This window comes from Eriocheir sinensis, chromosome 68, assembly GCF_024679095.1.
Source record: "Eriocheir sinensis breed Jianghai 21 chromosome 68, ASM2467909v1, whole genome shotgun sequence".
NCBI classification, from domain to species: domain Eukaryota; kingdom Metazoa; phylum Arthropoda; class Malacostraca; order Decapoda; family Varunidae; genus Eriocheir; species Eriocheir sinensis.
Genome location: NC_066576.1, coordinates 7,148,218 through 7,167,240, shown reverse-complemented (window position 1 = coordinate 7,167,240; position 19,023 = coordinate 7,148,218). Strand labels below are relative to the sequence as shown.

Here is a 19,023-nt window from a genome sequence, read left to right as displayed (position 1 = left end):
TTTTTGGATATTTTGGTAAAAATACACTCATGATAAACAAAATGCCCAATTTCAGGGCAGTACGGTTTGTTCAGTGGTTTCGGGTATGTTAAAATTTGACGTGTTTCATTTTTTTTGTGGACTAAAACGTTTTCACATGACTTAAGTACGTTCAACACTCCCTGAACGTGCATGTATGTTTGCAGGAGAGGCATACATAACCGACTCCTATAGATCTGGGCTTCCTCTTTCCAGTGGTGTTTTTGGTTTTTAGCTGTGATGAATAGTTTTTGAGATACAGAGGCTGAAAGAGACCCCCCATTGGGCTACCCGACAGCGCCTGAGGGGATAGTCGCATCCTGCACTATGCACAATGAGAGGGTTAAATAAGAACATTTTGTGAAAGTCCAAGCTCAAGATGATTTTAAGATGGGAGCCATACAAGATGCAAGTCTTAACCTCCCATGCAATTGAAATAGGTTAGGGGACGAGACATGGAAGGATGCGTTGAAGAAGTCTTGACCCGGGAAGCGTATTTCCCTCCTCTGTACGGTGGCGCCCACTCTTGAACAGGGCAGGTTACGTTAGGTTAGGTTTAAATGGAGTCACACATGGTAATTTTGAGTGGGAATCGCAATGAGAGTAATTTCCAGTTTCGAAGATACAGCCGAGCGTCTTCACTCAGCCTAGGAATCACACACCCGCAGAGAGATTGGGAATATGCACTACCCGGGAGAGTGTGGGGAGAGGGCGAGGTGAGGCTGGCAGGTAATTAGAGGATGGGTACCTGGTCCAGCATCTTCTTCTTGGGTGTTTTATGGGGCTAGCTAGCTTCTTCTTGGGTGTTTTATGGGGCTAGTTAGCTTCTTCTTGGGTGTTTTATGGGGCTAGTTAGCTTCTTCTTGGGTGTTTTATGGGGCTAGTTAGCTTCTTCTTGGGTGTTTTATGGGGCTAGTTAGCTTCTTCTTGGGTGTTTTATGGGGCTAGTTAGCTTCTTCTTGGGTGTTTTATGGGGCTAGTTAGCTTCTTCTTGGGTGTTTTATGGGGCTAGTTAGCTTCTTCTTGGGTGTTTTATGGGGCTAGTTAGCTTCTTCTTGGGTGTTTTAAGGGGCTAGTTAGCTTCTTCTTGGGTGTTTTATGGGGCTAGTTAGCTTCTTCTTGGGTGTTTTATGGGTCCAGCGCCATCAACAAAACCACCTTCTTCTTCTTGGGTGTTTTATGGGTCCAGCGGCATCAACAAAACCACCTTCTTCTTCTTGGGTGTTTTATGGGTCCAGCGCCATCAACAAAACCACCTTCTTCTTCTTGGGTGTTTTATGGGTCCAGCGCCATCAACAAAACCACCTTCTTCTTCTTGGGTGTTTTATGGGTCCAGCGGCATCAACAAAACCACCTTCTTCTTCTTCTTGGGTGTTTTATGGGTCCAGCGCCATCAACAAAACCACCTTCTTCTTCTTGGGTGTTTTATGGGTCCAGCGGCATCAACAAAACCACCTTCTTCTTCTTGGGTGTTTTATGGGTCCAGCGGCATCAACAAAACCACCTTCTTCTTCTTGGGTGTTTTATGGGTCCAGCGGCATCAACAAAACCACCTTCTTCTTCTTCTTCTTCTTCTTGGGTGTTTTATGGGTCCAGCGGCATCAACAAAACCACCTTCTTCTTCTTCTTCTTCTTCTTCTTGGGTGTTTTATGAGTCCAGCGGCATCAACTGTACCACCATCTTCTTCTTCTTCTTCTTCGTGGGTGTTTAATGGGTCTAGTTAGGCTGGAGACCCCGCGTTTTGGGTTTGTTTACCTCTACCAGGCGTGCCAACACCCTCGAGACCCCGCGCTGTGGGTTTGTTTACCTCCGCCAGGCGTGCCAACCCAACACCTTTTGATTTGGTCCGCTTTATCGCATCGCTTTTAAAGGTCCTCCTCGGTACTTATATACACTTACTTTACTAAGCACACTTATTTACTTAACTCTGCACACTTATACACGTCACCCTGCACTGAGATATGTTCTGTACACTTTAATTGCTATACAACTGACTTAAATTTAATTGCTCTTCTATAATTCTATTTTCTTCAATGTCAATCTCGGGTCTTGTCTATGAAAGAATGTAATGCAAAAATTTAATTAAGTACGGGAAAAATATAAATTAGGGAGAATAAGTAGTTTTAAGTATATTATAAGTAAGTTTAAGTGTCCCCAGGAGCCGTCACCGCGTGGAACACACTTATATATATACTTATAATACTTAAAACTACTTATTCGCCATAATTTCTATTTTTTCCAGTACTTAAGTAAATTTTGGCATAACAAGAAGTCGAAAATGGAAAGGACAGAAAAGAGAAATGCAAAGAGAAAACCCCAGAATGTAAATTTAAGTAAAGAAAACAAAGAAAATAGAAAAGCAAATTAAGTGGAAGCAAAGTGTACCTAGCAGAAAATAAAAGCTGAGTGCAGGATGAATTTGTATATAAGTGATTGATTGATGAGTGATCGATAGTTTATTGTTGCAAGTAAATAAGTGTACAGTTAAGTGACTAAGAGTGCGTAATGAAGGATTTAAGTGTGAAGGAGCACCAAATTAAGGAGGATCTAAAAAGCGATACAAAGCGGAACAGCTCAAAAGTAGAAATGACCGTCCCGCCCAATGTTACCTGATTGTCGTACTATTGTTTTTGTAGATTTCTGACCAAAAACTACAGTACTGACAAAGATAACGATATGCATTTATAATTATCGTTAAAATCGGTAATTATTGATCCTCTGTTTTGCAATATTTATGGGCAGAAACCGGAAAATACAATGCTATGCGTACGATACTCTGGTAACGTTGATCCCCCTAACGATATCGTACTCACCAAACTAGATTTTCCCATTTCTCACGCACAATGACTGCAAAAAAAGCTAAATTATTAACACGTTTAGCAATGAATATAAACAGGCATCGTTACTTTTGTGGGTGGGACATTTTTTAGCCTGAAATCGGGAAAAATGAGACGCCGAGTACGACAATCTGGCAACGTCGATCCCGCTGCTGAGACGGGCCAGGAGCAGCGTTACCAGATTGTCGTACTCTGCATACTTTTCTCATCTGCTTGAGGCCCAAAACTCCCCTACACTGATAACGATATACACTTATAACTAGAGTTCAGATGGTTAATTATCGATGTTTTCCTGCAATTATTATCGGTCAGAAACAGAAAAATACGATGTTCTGAGTACGATAATCTGGTAGCGCTGCGCCAGACCACAACAACAAGGCGGCGGGGAGAGGCTGACCAGGCCGGGAGGAGGATTTTGCCGCGTGTTTTGTACTTAAAATATGAGCGTGGCGGGTCGTGCCTGGCCGTGAGGAAGGCAGAGCAGGGGCGGAGCTGTACGTGCGGCGCCAAGGGTCCCAACACCACCATGCCGGAGATTAAAGTGACGCCGCTGGGTGAGGTTTAAGGGCGGAGTGGTTGATGTTTCTGATATTTTATTGTTGTAAGTAAACAATGAAGGAGAAGGGCGTGATTATACAGCTAGGGATATATGTGTAAGTAGCACCAGGAAATTAAAAAGATACAGTAGTAGGGGATAAGTGATAAGTAAAGGCCTTGAGTTAGTCTCGTGTTTTGTCAGATTTGTTCGTCCTGTGTGTTGTCAAGCTGAAATGCCTCAATGTTACGTCAAGCTGAAATGCCTCAATGTTACGTCAAGCTGAAATGCCTCAATGTTACGTCAAGCTGAAATGCCTCAATGTTACGTCAAGCTGAAATGCCTCAATGTTACGTCAAGCTGAAATGCCTCAATGTTACTCTGTGCTATTCCTAAACACAACCATCGCGTCTAAGAAAACACACGAGCAAGTAATCTAGGCAAGGAAATGTTTGCCGGCGCCCAGGGGGAATGAGGTGCCCGATAAATAATAACAACACCAGAACAACTAACGAACTTACACCATACAACTGTTCACTCCTGCTGTCTTTTCTATTCCCCACCTGAACCTTCACCACTAACCCACTTCCTCTTCGTACTATTCCCTTGGTTAAAAAAAAAAATTGAGTTAGGGGGGGACATTATACTCTGTACCCTCCAAAAATAATAAATATGGTTAAATATCAAGTTCTTACGAAGAGAGAGCAAGGATAATTGAATTGTTACCCCTTATGCTATATATATTGGGTAGACAGTGGCTGAGTGGTAGCGTGCTGGGCCCACATTCACCGCGTGATAGACGATGCGGGTTCGAATCCCCACGCTACCACCACAGATTTTTCTGTCACCGCCGAGTGGCTTAACCCTTTCCTTTGCGCGCGGTGCAGACGCGACTGTCCCCTCACGAGCAGTGGGGCAGCCCAATGGGGGGTCTCTTTTAACCTCCGTATCTCAAAACTATTCATCACATCTAAAAAACAAAAACACCATTGGAAAGAGGAGGTCCATATCTATAGGAGTCGGTTAGGTATGCCTCTCTTGCAAACGTACTTGCACGTTCAGGGAGTGTTGAATGTTAACATTTACGTCAGTGCGTGCGGGATGATCAGCCATATTGAGGGAACTGCAGACATCTTTCCTTCAGATTCTGGCAAGGGAGTATTGCCAACTGCAATATTTACAACTATTTGGTCAAAGAATCAGTCAAGTGAAGCTATGCAAAAATGCAACTATATTGGGCAAGAACATCCACCAGTTACTCGTCCGTAGATTTGCCGCGCTGGGCTGATATGATTTCCCACCAAATTTTGTGAAGAACCCACTCAATTGGAATCCTGTGTTGTGAGAATTAGTGTTGGGACACTCATACGCAGGAGATTTGAGTGCGGGTGGAGCTAGCAGCGAGTGTTTAGCACCACCAGCAAATACGCCTAACGCTTGGTTCAAGGTGATGAAAATTATATTTCATAGACCACTAGCACATACATAATGTCTCCTGCAAATACAGAATCATTATTAGTTTCTTTTCTCAAATTATTGGCTTTTTGACCTTTTCCACTTTATCAACCTTACATACAGTGCCATCAACCATCAGGTATTTGGCTTGCCCGCAAACCCTTCATATGATAATTGTCAAAAAGGTTTCACTTTATCAGATATTATCTTGTGCCGGATTACCTCTTCTTTGAGCAATAACATTTGCCTTATACTCACATAGATTTTACTGGCATCAGAATTTTCCTGCAGGTCACTAATGCTATTCCTTCATGCTCTCTGTGATCCAACTCCAAAGTTACACATCCATTCAACTTTCCACTCATTCCTTTGATTATGTCTTCAGGTGCTGGGCAGGATGTGGGGCGAAGCTGCATTTTGGTGACAACGGGCGGCAAGAACATCATGTTGGACTGTGGGATGCACATGGGGTGAGTGTGTGTGGGTGTGTGTGTGGGTGTGGGGGTGGGTGGGGAGGGGGTAGTTAGTTATTCTTACCTTGTTTTACCAGGCATAATTCAAGCTGCTGTTTTGTGGTATTGTTTACTTGTTCATTGCATTGCTTTTCTTTAATTTTTGTGTATTAATGTCATCTCATTTGTTGAAGCTATACTCTTCTTTATGTTCTTTGAGCAATGCATCATATTAAAATCACCTTTGCCTCCTTTCGTTTAGTGCAGGCCATCTTAAGCTTTTTGACCTCTCCTCTCAGGCCTGCATCATTCTTGGAGCTACTCTTTGTTTCTTTCATTATTGTTATCGGCAACCTTGTCAATCAATCTATCAATAGGGGCATACTCTGGGAAGGCACACCACCTCACCCACTCTATAATGCCAACCCCTTTAGTGTTACTTCATATTTCAGATACAAAAAATATCAAGCCTCTCAGCTCTTCTTGTATTTCTCCCTTTTTTCCATCGTTTAGGCTATACAAATTTGCCTTGAATATATAGAACAACTCTTGTTCTGTTTAAATATTGTAGAATTCACCAAACATTGATTTGATTAAGATGGTAGATATGTATAGTGAAAACACAAGTGGTGTTATAATGTTTGCTAAGAGAACATTGAAGAAATCACACAACCTTGTCTTGCAGGTTCAATGATGAAAGACGGTTCCCAGACTTCTCTTACATCACAGAGGGTCCACTGACAGAGTTCCTGGACTGTGTGATCATCAGCCACTTCCATCTGGACCACTGCGGCGCGCTGCCCTACATGACGGAGATGGTGGGCTACAGCGGCCCCATCTACATGACCCAGCCCACCAAGGCCCTCTGTCCTGTTTTGCTGGTATGTATCAATTAGCCTTGTCATAATATTTTATAGTGGTGTGCATTATAGTTATATGCACTGATAAGGTCGTATTATAAGACATTTTATTTAAGAACCTTTTTGACAAGGCTTTAGGAGAGGTTGTGTGGCATTTTCAGCAGTAGTTTATGACCCTGTGGTTAGTTTGACCTTTTCTTCTGTACCGTCTAAGGAAACAAACCACTAGAACCCCGACCCCCACCCCTCTTTGACCTTTAGATAGTTTGATGTAGAGAAGTAAGTGTGTCTTATATACCGACCTTAGTCTCCTCTTTCATATCCATGTCTTCTCATCAAGGAGACTCAGTTTGGGTCTATATCAGTTTTTCATTTCCCCTTGATGCCCTTTCATCAGTCTCAATGATAATAACAGTATACAGGATTTGAGTTAATCTTTACTTGTTGGCCTGTCTCCATATCTACTTTTATTCAGCATTAAAGTCATGAATTTGTTGATTATGTCGTATATTTCCTCCTTTATGTAGAAGGACTATAATGATTTCTCCAGTCCTCAGGTACATCTCCTTCATTCAGGGAGCTCCTGATAATGTCATAAACACAACCCACTCATTTTTCTGCTCACTTTTAATATCTATCCCACTACTCCATCTGGCCCCATGGATTTCCATACATCAGTTACTCTCATAAGTGTCAGCATCTTTTGTTTTTCCATCTTTATCTTTCTAATGTTTCTGCTTCAAATCCTCATTCATCGAAACTAGGCTCTTCAAATACTGTCTGGTAAATTTTATTCGATATGTCATATATATTATCACCTCTAGTACAGGAGAGATTATGGCTGAACTATCATGGCATACATAACAAATATAAGATCTCGCAACATTGACTAACTTACCCTTATTCAGCATAACCAAACTAACCCAGTGGTAGCAGCGGGAATCATGTTTCTTAATGGTCCCTCCAAGCTAGAAAAATGAGAAAAAAACACCCCTCACACAAACCATTTCATAATATATATCAAAGTATTTGTGATCAGATTATGTATCATCTATTTTGGGGGGTTTGTATCATGGCACAAATTTGGCCCGTCGCTGATACACGGTTAAAGAGGCATTTAAAGTGTGTGTCAGCTAACCACCTACTTACTGTTTAACCACTTGCAGGAGGACATGAGGAAAGTGGCAGTAGAGAGGAAGGGGGAAACCAACTTCTTCACCTCCAGCATGATCAAGGACTGCATGAAGAAGGTGATCACCGTCTCCCTGCATGAAACCGTCCAGGTGAGCCCCTTACCCTCATTGATCTCCACCAGTTTATTTTTCATTTTCTGTAGTTAGCCCGGTAGCAGCGAGGGTAGGGTTAAAACACTTGGAAAAATGTCTATACAGTTTTACAGTTTCATTCGTCTTTCCCACATCCACCCTCCAAGCACACAACACTCAGGAAAAGGTCACTATACAGTTTTACATCTTCATTTGTCTTTGTCACATCAGTCCTGTATGCACACTTAACCCGGTAGCAGCGGGGATCATGTTTCTTAATGGTCCCTCTAAGCGAGAAAAATTAGAACAAATCATCTCTCACACAAACCATTTCATAATATATATCAATGCATTTGTGATCAGTTTATGCATCATCTATTTTGGGGGGTTTATATCATGGCACAAATTTGGCCCGTCGCTGCTGCACGGTAAAGCCACAAATTTGGCCCGTCGCGCCCGTCGCTGCTACACGGTAAAGCCACAAATTTGGCCCGTCGCTGCTACACGGTAAAGCCACAAATTTGGCCCGTCGCTGCTACACGGTAAAGCCACAAATTTGGCCCGTCGCTGCTACACGGTAAAGCCACAAATTTGGCCCATCGCTGCTACCGGGTTAAAAAGTAATCATTCTCATTGTGTGATTGTTTTTATCCTCAACCACTATTTTTCCTCTTACATATCTCAATCTTTATGCCTTAATTTCAGTATATTATGAAGTGTATACCATGCTATATACTCCTTTCCCTTTCCTCTCCCTAGGTGGATGCAGACCTGGAGATCAAGGCGTATTATGCTGGTCACGTACTGGGAGCAGCCATGTTCCATATTCGTGTGGGCCAGCAGAGCCTCGTGTATACAGTAAGTGGTTTTTTTTTTGTGTGTGTGTGAGTGTATGAGTGTATTTACCTATTTGTAGTCTATTGCTTACGCTTCTTCTTCAGATCATTGACGATGTTTATGAATTTCCTCAAATCATCCCTCGGTCCCCTTACCTCTTTCTTTGTGTGTGTGTGTGTGTGTGTGTGTGTGTGTGTATGCATGTAATTCACCATGGCCTGATTACAAGCTGGACTCGTCATTGCCAGCAAGTACCCTCCCAACCAGAGCAAGCTCATTATAGTCGATCTCTGGGTACTGCCAGGACCTTCACACACCACACACCCCATCGCCCTTAAGGTGGGACAGTAACCGCTCCTCTGCCAATGGAGAAATCCCAGGCCTGAGCAGGACTCAAACCTCCGCCTACCAGACCGGAAGCCTGGAATCGCAGAGCTCTACCACTGAGCTACTAGTTCTGTTTATTTTCATTTTTGTCTTGGATAAGTTGTTTTTAGGTGATACTGTATAAAATTTCAGCCTAACAGCCTCCTCACTCAATTAAACCACTTATTACACTTTTATTATACACACACAAGACCACCAAATTGCTTCATATTTCCTATCAGCATCTAAATAGCTGTTTGTCTTGTGCACATATCATACAACCTCCTCTTCAACATCATCCCCCACCACACAGTCCTTAACCCGGTAGCAGCGGGGATCATGTTTCTTAATGGTCCCTCTAAGCGAGAAAAATGAGAAAAAATCATCACTCACACAAACCATTTCATAATATATATCAAAGCATTTGTGATCAGATTATGCATCATCTATTCTGGGGGGGTTTATATCATGGCTCAAATTTGCCCCGTCGCTGCTACACGGTAAAGCCACAAATTTGGCCCGTCTCTGCTACTGGGTTAACACAGCCTCCCCATCACCACCACAGGGGGACTACAACATGACACCTGACCGCCACCTGGGGGCTGCCTGGATAGACAAGTGCCGGCCAGACCTCCTCATCTCCGAGTCCACCTATGCGACCACCATCAGGGACTCCAAGCGGTGCAGGTGAGTGAAGGAGGAGGAGAGGATAGTGAAAGGAGGGCAAAGAATGGAAAAAGGGGGTCATGAGTTTCTCTGTATTCTTCTGGCAACAAACTGTGTGTAAATTCGGCAGCTGAAGCTTGTGAGTCACGTATGGGAGTGAATGACGCTGAGGCAGGGGTTGGCTAGGCACTGGGGGTCGTTGACGTGGTTGGAGTTGGTGAGGTGTTGGTGGCAGCTTCCGAATTTTCTTCTCTTTTTTCTACCTTTTCAGTGCATTTTGGCACTTCGAGTCAAGCAGAGCCTTCCTTTTCTTGCTCACATTCAGTATTGTCACATGTTTTCACATAAACAAAACAAAAGCAAAACAAAGCAACAGGTTGTCAACACTTGCAAGCATGTGTTCTCTGCCCCAGATATCTGTCGCACTGCCCGAAGGCTTCACCAGAGCCAATGCTGCTGCAGCCTCAGAACCTGATACGCGCTAAAAAAGAGCCAAAAAAACAATGCAAGGCTTGTTGTTGAGAGTGGGCATGGCAGGGAGAACAGGCATTTAAAACGGAAAAAGACATAATACATATACACTTGGCATTTGTCGGAACGTGTGTAAGAAGCCAACATATTACCTCAAATCTTTCCTAATAATGCAGTTTTTTTTAGCCTAAACTGAGAATTTCAAACAATGTATTGGTATTTGAAAGGGGAAGAGAGAAGACCATAGAATTTCCAGATACAGGGTTTGGGCAGAGAGCATGACAGAGTTCAAGATTTGATTTGGGAAAGAGAAGATAAGTGATTGAATTTAGATATCTAAGAACAGTTCTGTGTAAGTAGGAACATATGGAGAGAGAGAGAGAGAGAGAGAGAGAGTTATATATGCTGGGGAGAGGAAAAAATGTGATGGTAGGAACAAAGGGAGGAGGCATTAGTGCATGAAATAGAATCAGTTACCCCCATCCCTCCCTTACCTCCCTCACCCACTGTGGCATCATCCTCACAGAGAGCGAGACTTCCTGAAAAAGGTTCACGACTCTGTGGAGCGCGGGGGCAAGGTGCTCATCCCGGTGTTTGCCCTGGGCCGGGTGCAGGAGCTGTGCATCCTCCTCGACACCTACTGGGACCGTATGAACCTCAAAGTGCCTGTTTACTTCACCATGGGGCTGGCAGAGACGGTGGGTGGCTGTGGTGGGCGTGGGTGTGCAACTAAAACTACGTGAATGTAACTAAATTAAAGGCCTTAACCCTGTAGCAGCGGGGATCATGTTTCTTAATGGTCCCTCCAAGCGAGAAAAATAAGAAAAAATCACCCCTCACACAAACCATTTCATAATATATATCAAAGCATTAGTGATCAGGTTATGTATCATCTATTTTGGGGGGCTTATATCATGGCACAAATTTGGCCCGTCGCTGCTACACGGTAAACACAAATTTGGCCCATCGCTGCTACTGGGTTAACACATATAATCTAAATCTATAAGTAAACTCCTCCTCCGCCTTCCTCACACCCAGGCCAACAAGTACTATCGCATGTTCATCACGTGGACCAACCAGAAGATCCGGCGCACTTTTGTCCACCGCAACATGTTTGACTTTAAGCACATCAAGCCCTTCGACAAGACCTACATGGACAACCCCGGCCCCATGGTAGTGTTCGCCACGCCGGGCATGCTCCACGCCGGCCTCTCCCTCGCCATATTCAAGAAGTGGGCACCTAACCCCAGCAACATGGTAAGGAGATGGACATGGGTGCGATTGTGCTTGTGGGTGGGTGGGTGTTGGTAAGAAACTGAGTGTGTGTGGGGGGATGGGAGTGACTAGGGGCCGCATTCAGTCATTTTGTTTGTTTTGATCGTAACCAATGGCGGCGATCACTGCTCTAGTATTTCCACGTAAAACTGGTCAATGGGGTAGTGGGCTGCGGGGTTAGGATTGGGATGGAGAGTTGCATGCATGTGTGTGAGGCTGAAGGAGCACCATGGCAGTACAATAAAGGAAAGATTGAATGTATATGGAATGGAGCAGTTACGTGAAAAGAGGTAATTTCAAAGCAAAACAGCAGTTCATTGAAGGCAAAGAGGTGAAGGTAGTTTCTTCAAGAGGCATAAATATGATTTTGGGAAAAGGTTTGAAAGTGCATGGTAGAGGAGATGGGTGTTACAAGTGTTTAAGAAAAAAGATCAATAACAAAGGATAGGACTGTGACATGTTAATGGAGTCACAGAGAAAGTATTAAAATGTTCAAGGATAATATGGATGAAAAAAAATCTGATATTGCTGTTTAACCCAGTAGCAGCGGGGATCATGTATCTTAATGGTCCCTCCAAGCGAGAAAAACGCGAAAAAATCACCCCTCACACAAACCATTTCATAATATATATCAAAGCATTTGTGATCAGTTTATGCATAATCTATTTGGGGGGGGGTTATTTCATGGCACAAATTTGGCCCATCCCTGCTACACGGTAAAGCCACAAATTTGGCCCATCGCTGCTACACGGTAAAGCCACAAATTGGGCCCATAGCTGCTACACGGTAAAGCCACAAATTGGGCCCATCGCTGCTACACGGTAAAGCCACAAATTGGGCCCATTGCTGCTACTGGGTTAAGTCCGATGGCTCTCCTCCCTACAGGTCATCATGCCAGGCTACTGTGTCCAGGGAACTGTTGGCCACAAGATCCTCAACGGGGCCAAGAAGATTGACTTTGAAAACCGTACCAGCGTGGAGGTTAATCTGAGTGTAGAGGTGAGAAATATTTGTACTGACACCCTCCACCTCTATCTCCTTCCCTCCATTGGCCTCCTTTATCTCTTCCATATCGTGTCTCAAATCATTTCCTATTCCTCCCTTCAACCTTGCATACAGAACAGCCACCCCAAATGTTAATGCATTCGTTACTTTTACATTTGAGTTGTACAGCAAAAAGCCATTCATTCAAAGCCCAGTGGTCTGAAAATTATATAAAGAAAATAATTTGAGGCTGTACCTGTAACCAGATTATTTTCTATTAATAGCCACCCGAGGAGCAAGAACTGGGTGGTGGGTTCAATGCAATGCAGGTTACTTCTTAACAAGCATCTCACATCCTTCTTTTTCTCCTTCCCTCCCTCTTATCTTCTCAACACCAGGATATGAACAACCCTACTTCTTCCTCTACCCTTCCCTCGACCTTCTCCAAAATCTAATGTAGAACCCTCCCTCTTCCTCTTGTCCTGTCTATCACTTGTCAAACCAAAATACAAAACTTCTTTTTCTCCTTCCCTCCTAACCTTCTCATGACCAGGATATGAACAATCCAACTTCTTCCTCTTCCCCTCCCTCGACCTTCTCCAAAATCTATTGTAGAACCCTCCCTCTTCCTCTTGTCCTGTCTATCACTTGTCAAACCAAAATACAAACCTTTTTCTCCTTCCCTCCTAACCTTCTCGTGACCAGGATATAAACAACTCAACTTCTTCCTCTTCCCCTCCCTCGACCTTCTCCAAAATCTATTGTAGAACCCTCCCTCCAACCTTCTCAGTCCAAAATATAGAACTCTCTCTTCCTTGTCCTTCTCTCCATAGCCAACACAAATAAACCACAGCCTCCTCCTTCTCCTCCCCTTTACCACGCAGTACATGTCGTTCAGCGCCCATGCAGATGCCAAGGGGATCATGCAGTTGGTGAGGCACTGTGAGCCCAAGAACGTGCTGCTGGTGCATGGGGAGAACGCCAAGATGGACTTTTTGCGTCAGAAGATTATGCAGGTGAGTGGTGGAGGCTGGTGGTCATGGCTGGTGGAGGATGGAGGGATTGGTGTGTATGTAGGTGGTTAGAGGAATGGGCTTGTGTAATGAAAAAAGCATTGTTAAGTGGTATTTTTATTTTTTTATTTATTTATTTATTTATTTTATTTTTTTAACGCCTATAGTGCTGGTAGGCTTTCTTGAGGGGCCTGGATGGTGTTTGTCCCCAGCCCGTCATGGCGCAGGCAAGTGTTTATAGTGGCGCCATCTCTTGGCTCATGCTGCCCCCAGGAACTCCTTCTTGATTCACTCGGACGGTTTCCTCTAAGAGTCCGGGTTGATGGCTGGTCTTCAGGACAGCATGTGGGTAGTTTTAAGCCACTCGGCGGTGACTGAAAAATCCCAGGTGGTAGCGTGGGGATTCGAACCCGCGTCGTCCATAACACGGTGAATGTGGGCCCAGCACGCTACCACTCAGCCACTGCCTACACCAGGAATGTAAATAAGTAGTCATTGTCTTTTTTCATTTGCAGGAGTTCAACATCAACTGCTACAAGCCAGGCAATGGGGAGACGGCTCACATCGCTGTCTCAAGTAACCTGGAGGTGGAAGTGTCCCTCTCGCTCCTGAAGCACACCATGGCTGCTGCGGCCCTCACCACCCCGCCGGCCCTCCCCCTGGCTGCCTCCACCTCAGGGAAGACAGAGGAACACCCCACCAAGAAGCAGAAGGTCCTACACGGTGTCCTCATCATGAAGAACAATGTAAGTTCTGGTGATGATTCCTTTTGTTCTTTTATATGAGTCTTTTTCCTTTGGTACCCTCTTTAACCCATCCACTGCGATTGGCATGGATTTTGCCTTCACTGGTAGCCTGTTAACACATACTCCCAGGTCTTTCTCTGCCTCTGTGGTGGGTAGTGGAGTGTTTCCCATGTGGTATTGGTATGCTGGATTTCCCCTCCTAATTTGCATGGCTTTACATTTTTCTTCATTGAATTGTAGCAGCCACTTTTTGTTCCATTCCTGTAGCTTGGTGATGTCTTTTTGTAGGAAATCCGCAGTCAAGGGGATAATGATGATGCATATCCTCACATGTTCATTTTGGTTTGTCATCCCTTTATAGTGTTTCATTTGTGGTGCTAACACTCAGTTTCTCCCCTCAGAGCATGAAGATCTTGGGTGTGAATGAGGCGTGGGGGGAGCTCGGGGTCGTCTCACACCAACTCCGGTTCACCGAGAGGATAGAAGTGGAGCACATCGGCCCTGTTCAGGCTCTCACCTCTTCCCTACACACCCTTCTTTCTCAGTGAGTCGTACTTATCTTGTCCTTTTGTACAGCTCCCTGAAACATTCTGTATTGTTGTACTCAAGAGAATTGTTCTGAAAAGCAACACAGCTGTATCAGATATTGTCAGCTGTAATGTGACACAAAAATACTATTGTTGTTCAGTTTTTGCCATAATATATGTTGTTGTTGTTGTAAGGTAGAGGCAGTCTTTCTTGTAAATATATTCAGTTATCCATACAAGATGTTTTGCACTTGTGAGTCAGTCCACCCTAAGTTTGCTGTTTGAGAGAGCCCAGGTTCGATTCCCAGGTGGAGTGGAAAAATTTGGGCGGCTTTTCCGATACCTTACGCCCCTGTCCACCCAGCAGTGAATGGGTACCAGGTATTAATCTGGGGTTGTGTCCCTTCTCCTATAATTCCTTCCCCTTCTGTCTCTCTCCGGCATATGACCACAGATGTTGCGCCGACTAAACAAAACTTTCCAAACTTTTCCACAGTAAGCTTGGGGCGTCGCAGGTGCAGGTGGTGAGTGAGTACCAGCTCTCCGTGGCCGACTCGGTGGTGATCAACATACAGGACGAGAATGACGACCCGGGGAAGAACATCCTCCTCTCGTGGACTCACCAGGTCAGTCCTTGTCTGGTATCTTTCACTCTAAACTCCTCACCTGCAATTGAGGCTCTTGGATGCATAACGTACCAACCGCCATTTCTTAACCCAGTAGCAGCGGGGATCATGTTTCTTAATGGTCCCCCCAAGCGAGAAAAATTAGAAAAAATCACCCCTCACACAAACCATTTCATAATATATATCAAAGCATTTGTGATCAGATTATGTATCATCTATTTTGGGGGGTGTATATCATGGCACAAGTTTGGCCCGTCGCTGCTACATGGGTTAATCTTTAATTCATGTATCACTTGACTTCATTCCTTTCATGCCTCCCTCTCTCTCCACTTTCCCTCCCTTATTCCTCCACCTTTTACCCTTTCATTCCCTCCTTCACTAATAATTTTCATGTTTCCATATTCTGTCTTCTTCATTTGCTCCCTGTTTCATTGCCCCACTAATTCACTCATCCATCAATGTTCCCATACAATCTTTATTCCTTCACCTCCACCATCTCGTCCTTAGCTTCTGCTCACTCTTCATACTACAGACATCTCTTCTTCTTTTTGTTTAACGTTTTTATATTCCGTTGTGGGGTTGGACGGGCTATGAGTCTCCCCTACCCCTGACAATCGTAAACTCTCTCCTCTGTGATGTTCATCCTTCTCATGTCTTCCTTCACAAAGTGTCTCCAGGTCTTCTTTGGTCCTCCAGTTAATCTCCTCCTTTATACCTCCACCAATGCAGCTTTTCTGAGTACATGGCCTTCCTCTCTCTTCTAGGGGCTTCGTGATGCAGTGGTTAGCACACTCGGCTCACAACTGAGAGAGCCTGGGTTCGATTCCCGGGAAGAGTGGAAAAGTTTGGGCAGCTTTTCCGATACCCTACACCCCTGTCCACCCAGCAGTGAATGGATACCAAGTATTAATCGGGGGTTGTGTCCCGTCTCCTGGATCTGTTCCCTTCTCCTATAATTCCTTCCCCTTCTGTCTCTCTCCGGCATATGACCACAGATGTTGCGCCAACTAAACAAAAGTTTTCCTCTCTGTTCGTGATGTGCCCGCTCCACCTCAATCTTTGCCTCATTGCAGTCTCATATTTCATCGTCGTCTTGTTTCCTGCAATCCCCTGACTCCTTAATCTGTGTTTTCAGGATGAGGCTCTGGGAAGCAAGCTGCTGGAGATCATCAAAGCCAACTACAAGAAATGACCCACGCCCAGCAACCCTCTACCCCAACCTCTGCCATCCTCCTCTGCTGCCCACCTTCCCCACTCGTCAGCCGCCCCACTCTACATACCACCTCAAACCGAGTGATACGTTTGCTCAGCTCTCCTTGGTCATCCACCGTAATCCAGTTTTATGTGGCTCATATATCAGTTACTTGCCACAGCTAGCCTCTCTCTTTTTAGGGGGAAGGGTTATTGCAAATGCCATCTTGAGGAACTTAAGCTCTATTCTCTAATGGCATAGGTGGATTTTTTTTTATGAGTAATGTCTTCCTTCACATTTATGGGAAGCTGTATCACATTTTCCTTTCAACCTCCCTTCCTGAGCACCTTTCAAGACTCCTCAGGGGAAGCTCAGATGGGCACTTCAAGGCCCTGAGCAAATCCTTCAGTTCACTCCTGTCAGGCTGCGGGACCTTATCCTCTGCTGTTGGCAGTGGATCTCCTGAAGAAATTTGTGCACATGTCTACAGCTAAAAAGATGATTGGAAAGTTGGTGACGTGTGTGCTCGATCAAAGTGACATGAAATTCCTTCAGTTGTGTGAGTCGTGGTACTTCTCTTTGATTCTCCTGAGTGTTCACTGCTGAAGTTAGGGCTGGTGGATAGTGTGTGGATGATCAGCTGCTCCACAGTACATGAAAAATCATTCATGAGTGGAACTTTAACTTAGAAGCCACTCTACTGTGCTCTGACCTCTCATCCACTTAGTATAGTTGGCACTGGGAGCACTGGACCAAACATGTTACCAGAGGCCAGCAACAGTGAGGTTGTATGAAGACACTGGTGGCTGCAGAACAAAAGAATCTCTCTTCACTTCATGTTGTATCAGAGAAGATTCAGCACAGGACTGTCATGTCCAGATGTGCCAATATGCTGTTCATATTTGCCCGTATATTTAAGGATGATGATTATATTTGTTATCAAATTCCTTTTCCAAACTGGAAGTGCATTGTATGATTTCCCTCACATCTTAGTGGTTAAGGTTACAGCCATTGCAGGAGTTTGCTTCACCTTCAGGTCCTGTTGGTGTCGAGGCTCTTTATTTTTGCCACTCTCGTCTTCCTCCACCACTGAGATGTGAAGCCTAGAAAGGTCATAAGAATTGACACGTCAGGAAGTGCGAGTGAGGTTTTCTCCTCTGAGCTCCAGTAAATGAATTTTCCATTGTAACTGTTCCACAGCCTCCACACCAGGCAGGAAATGCATTTAGTGCTGTAGTGAGGCAGGAGCTTGCTTGCCATCTCTTGCTTTCAGTTGCAGTTGCCAGATAGTTCCATAAAAAATAAGGCAGTGTGTAAGTCCTTTCTGCTGGTACACTGCCCCTTCCTTGTCAAGACCTTGAGAGTGCCTCCTTGTGGCACCCTTAGTAACTGGGACCTCGCAGTCCAAGGCTAAATCTCAGGAGGATCTTAGAGCAGGTTGGAGCCCCAGGAGTGTTGTATGTGTGGCCCACCAGTGTGTGGAAACACCCTGCCACTTCACCTATCCAACCCGGGCAGGAGGGGCTCGTAGCCATGGTAGACAATCCACCAGGGAGAAGGACAACTTCAACAACAAACCAGGGCGGTGGGACTCATTAGCCATGGTAGGCAATCCACTTGGGACCTCAGCTGAAAACTGGGGTTGCTTGTCAGGAAGGGGATCTTAAGAAAAAAAACTACATATGGTAAACAAAACGATGAATGTATTGCAAATATTACTCTGCAAGATGCTGATTACTTAGGTGAGAAATGTAGCATTACAATATTTATATACTTGTGTTCAGGAAGCAAAGTTTTACCTATTGAGGGACTTTTTTTATGCTCCGCGCTGAGGTGTTAATTATTTTTAAATTAGATCGCAGGAAAAGGGTTAACTTGTCATGTTAGATCTTCAAGTGCCGTGGGGTGGTGAAGATGAGACATTGTAGGCACTTGGTTATGCCCTCTGGTGTTGGTTACTAAGATTGCATCCTTGTTTTCTCATACCAGGAACATATCATGCAGTTCTTACCATTTTTCTTTGCTTAACTAAACTTCAGGTCAGTTAAAATGTGAGTTACATATTTAGATCAATGCAGATGAGATAATTGGCACATTAGGTGACCTGTCGAGATGAGTGTCATATTCATAATGCAGAATATCTAGCTCATTTTTCTTCAGATAATTCATTTCTCTGCTTGTGTCCTTGTAAGATCCTCCATTTTCAGGAACACGTGCGTTGGGAACTGTGTGTGGGCCTCCTCACCTGAAGATTTGCCTTCACAAGGATGGGAAGCTCGTACAGAACAGGTACCAAAAATGGGATAAATGAATCATGGTAATCATGGTTTGGCCTAACCCCTGCAAAATCTTTTATTTCCAGTGTTGCTCTGTTCATACTATATATAATTTTTCTTTGAGGAATATGCTTTGCAGTTCTGTTTCAAGTGTCAAGGTGACGGACATATTGTTCATACTCTTTTTGGCTCTACTTATTGCACTGTGTTGAATGATCATTGCAGTGAGTGAACAGAGTGAGACGTATTCCTGCAGCACTTATCTTTTTGGCACCATTTTTTGGGAGGTCCCTGGCTCAAGAGCACCATGCCTTGCTGGGTTGTATGAGACCTACTAAGTTTAGAAGACACACACTCTGCATGCTCAGACAAAGGGTTAGGCTAAGCATTTTCTCGTTGGGAATTTTAGTTTCTTCATTCTAATGGTTCAAAGTGAAGCTCTATTTGTAAATTGTATTTTTTAATAATTAAGTATCTTTAGTGTATCCACCTGGCACAGTGACCTTTTAGCTCGTCGGTGGCTCAGCTGGTTTGCTGCCCTGACTTATATTCTGAAGGCCTGGGTTTGATATCGGCCATTCAGTCATTTACATTTTGAATATTTTTTCACTGCGTTATTGT

The 19,023-nt window shown here is 44.2% G+C and overlaps 1 protein-coding gene across 1 annotated transcript; it reads left to right on the top strand.

The window, feature by feature from the left end:
* The first annotated feature begins 3,203 nt into the window (after positions 1-3,203).
* LOC126988245 (integrator complex subunit 11-like) lies at positions 3,204-17,089 on the top strand. The gene is made up of 14 exons (XM_050846289.1): positions 3,204-3,410; positions 5,232-5,316; positions 5,984-6,179; positions 7,325-7,441; positions 8,183-8,281; positions 9,192-9,313; positions 10,290-10,461; positions 10,802-11,020; positions 11,924-12,037; positions 12,907-13,038; positions 13,551-13,781; positions 14,183-14,325; positions 14,805-14,934; positions 16,070-17,089. Exons 1-14 carry the CDS (start codon positions 3,383-3,385, stop codon positions 16,124-16,126), a joined length of 1,845 nt encoding a protein of 614 aa, XP_050702246.1. The 5' UTR covers positions 3,204-3,382; the 3' UTR covers positions 16,127-17,089.
* Positions 17,090-19,023: the final 1,934 nt, after the last annotated feature.

Excerpts from the sequence above, each read along its gene's own strand:
- LOC126988245 (XM_050846289.1), top strand. The coding sequence starts at position 3,383 with ATGCCGGAGATTAAAGTGACGCCGCTGG. Across the intron at positions 10,462-10,801 it reads CCATGGGGCTGGCAGAGACG|GCCAACAAGTACTATCGCAT; the intron begins GTGGGTGGCTGT and ends CCTCACACCCAG. Across the intron at positions 11,021-11,923 it reads CACCTAACCCCAGCAACATG|GTCATCATGCCAGGCTACTG; the intron begins GTAAGGAGATGG and ends TCCTCCCTACAG.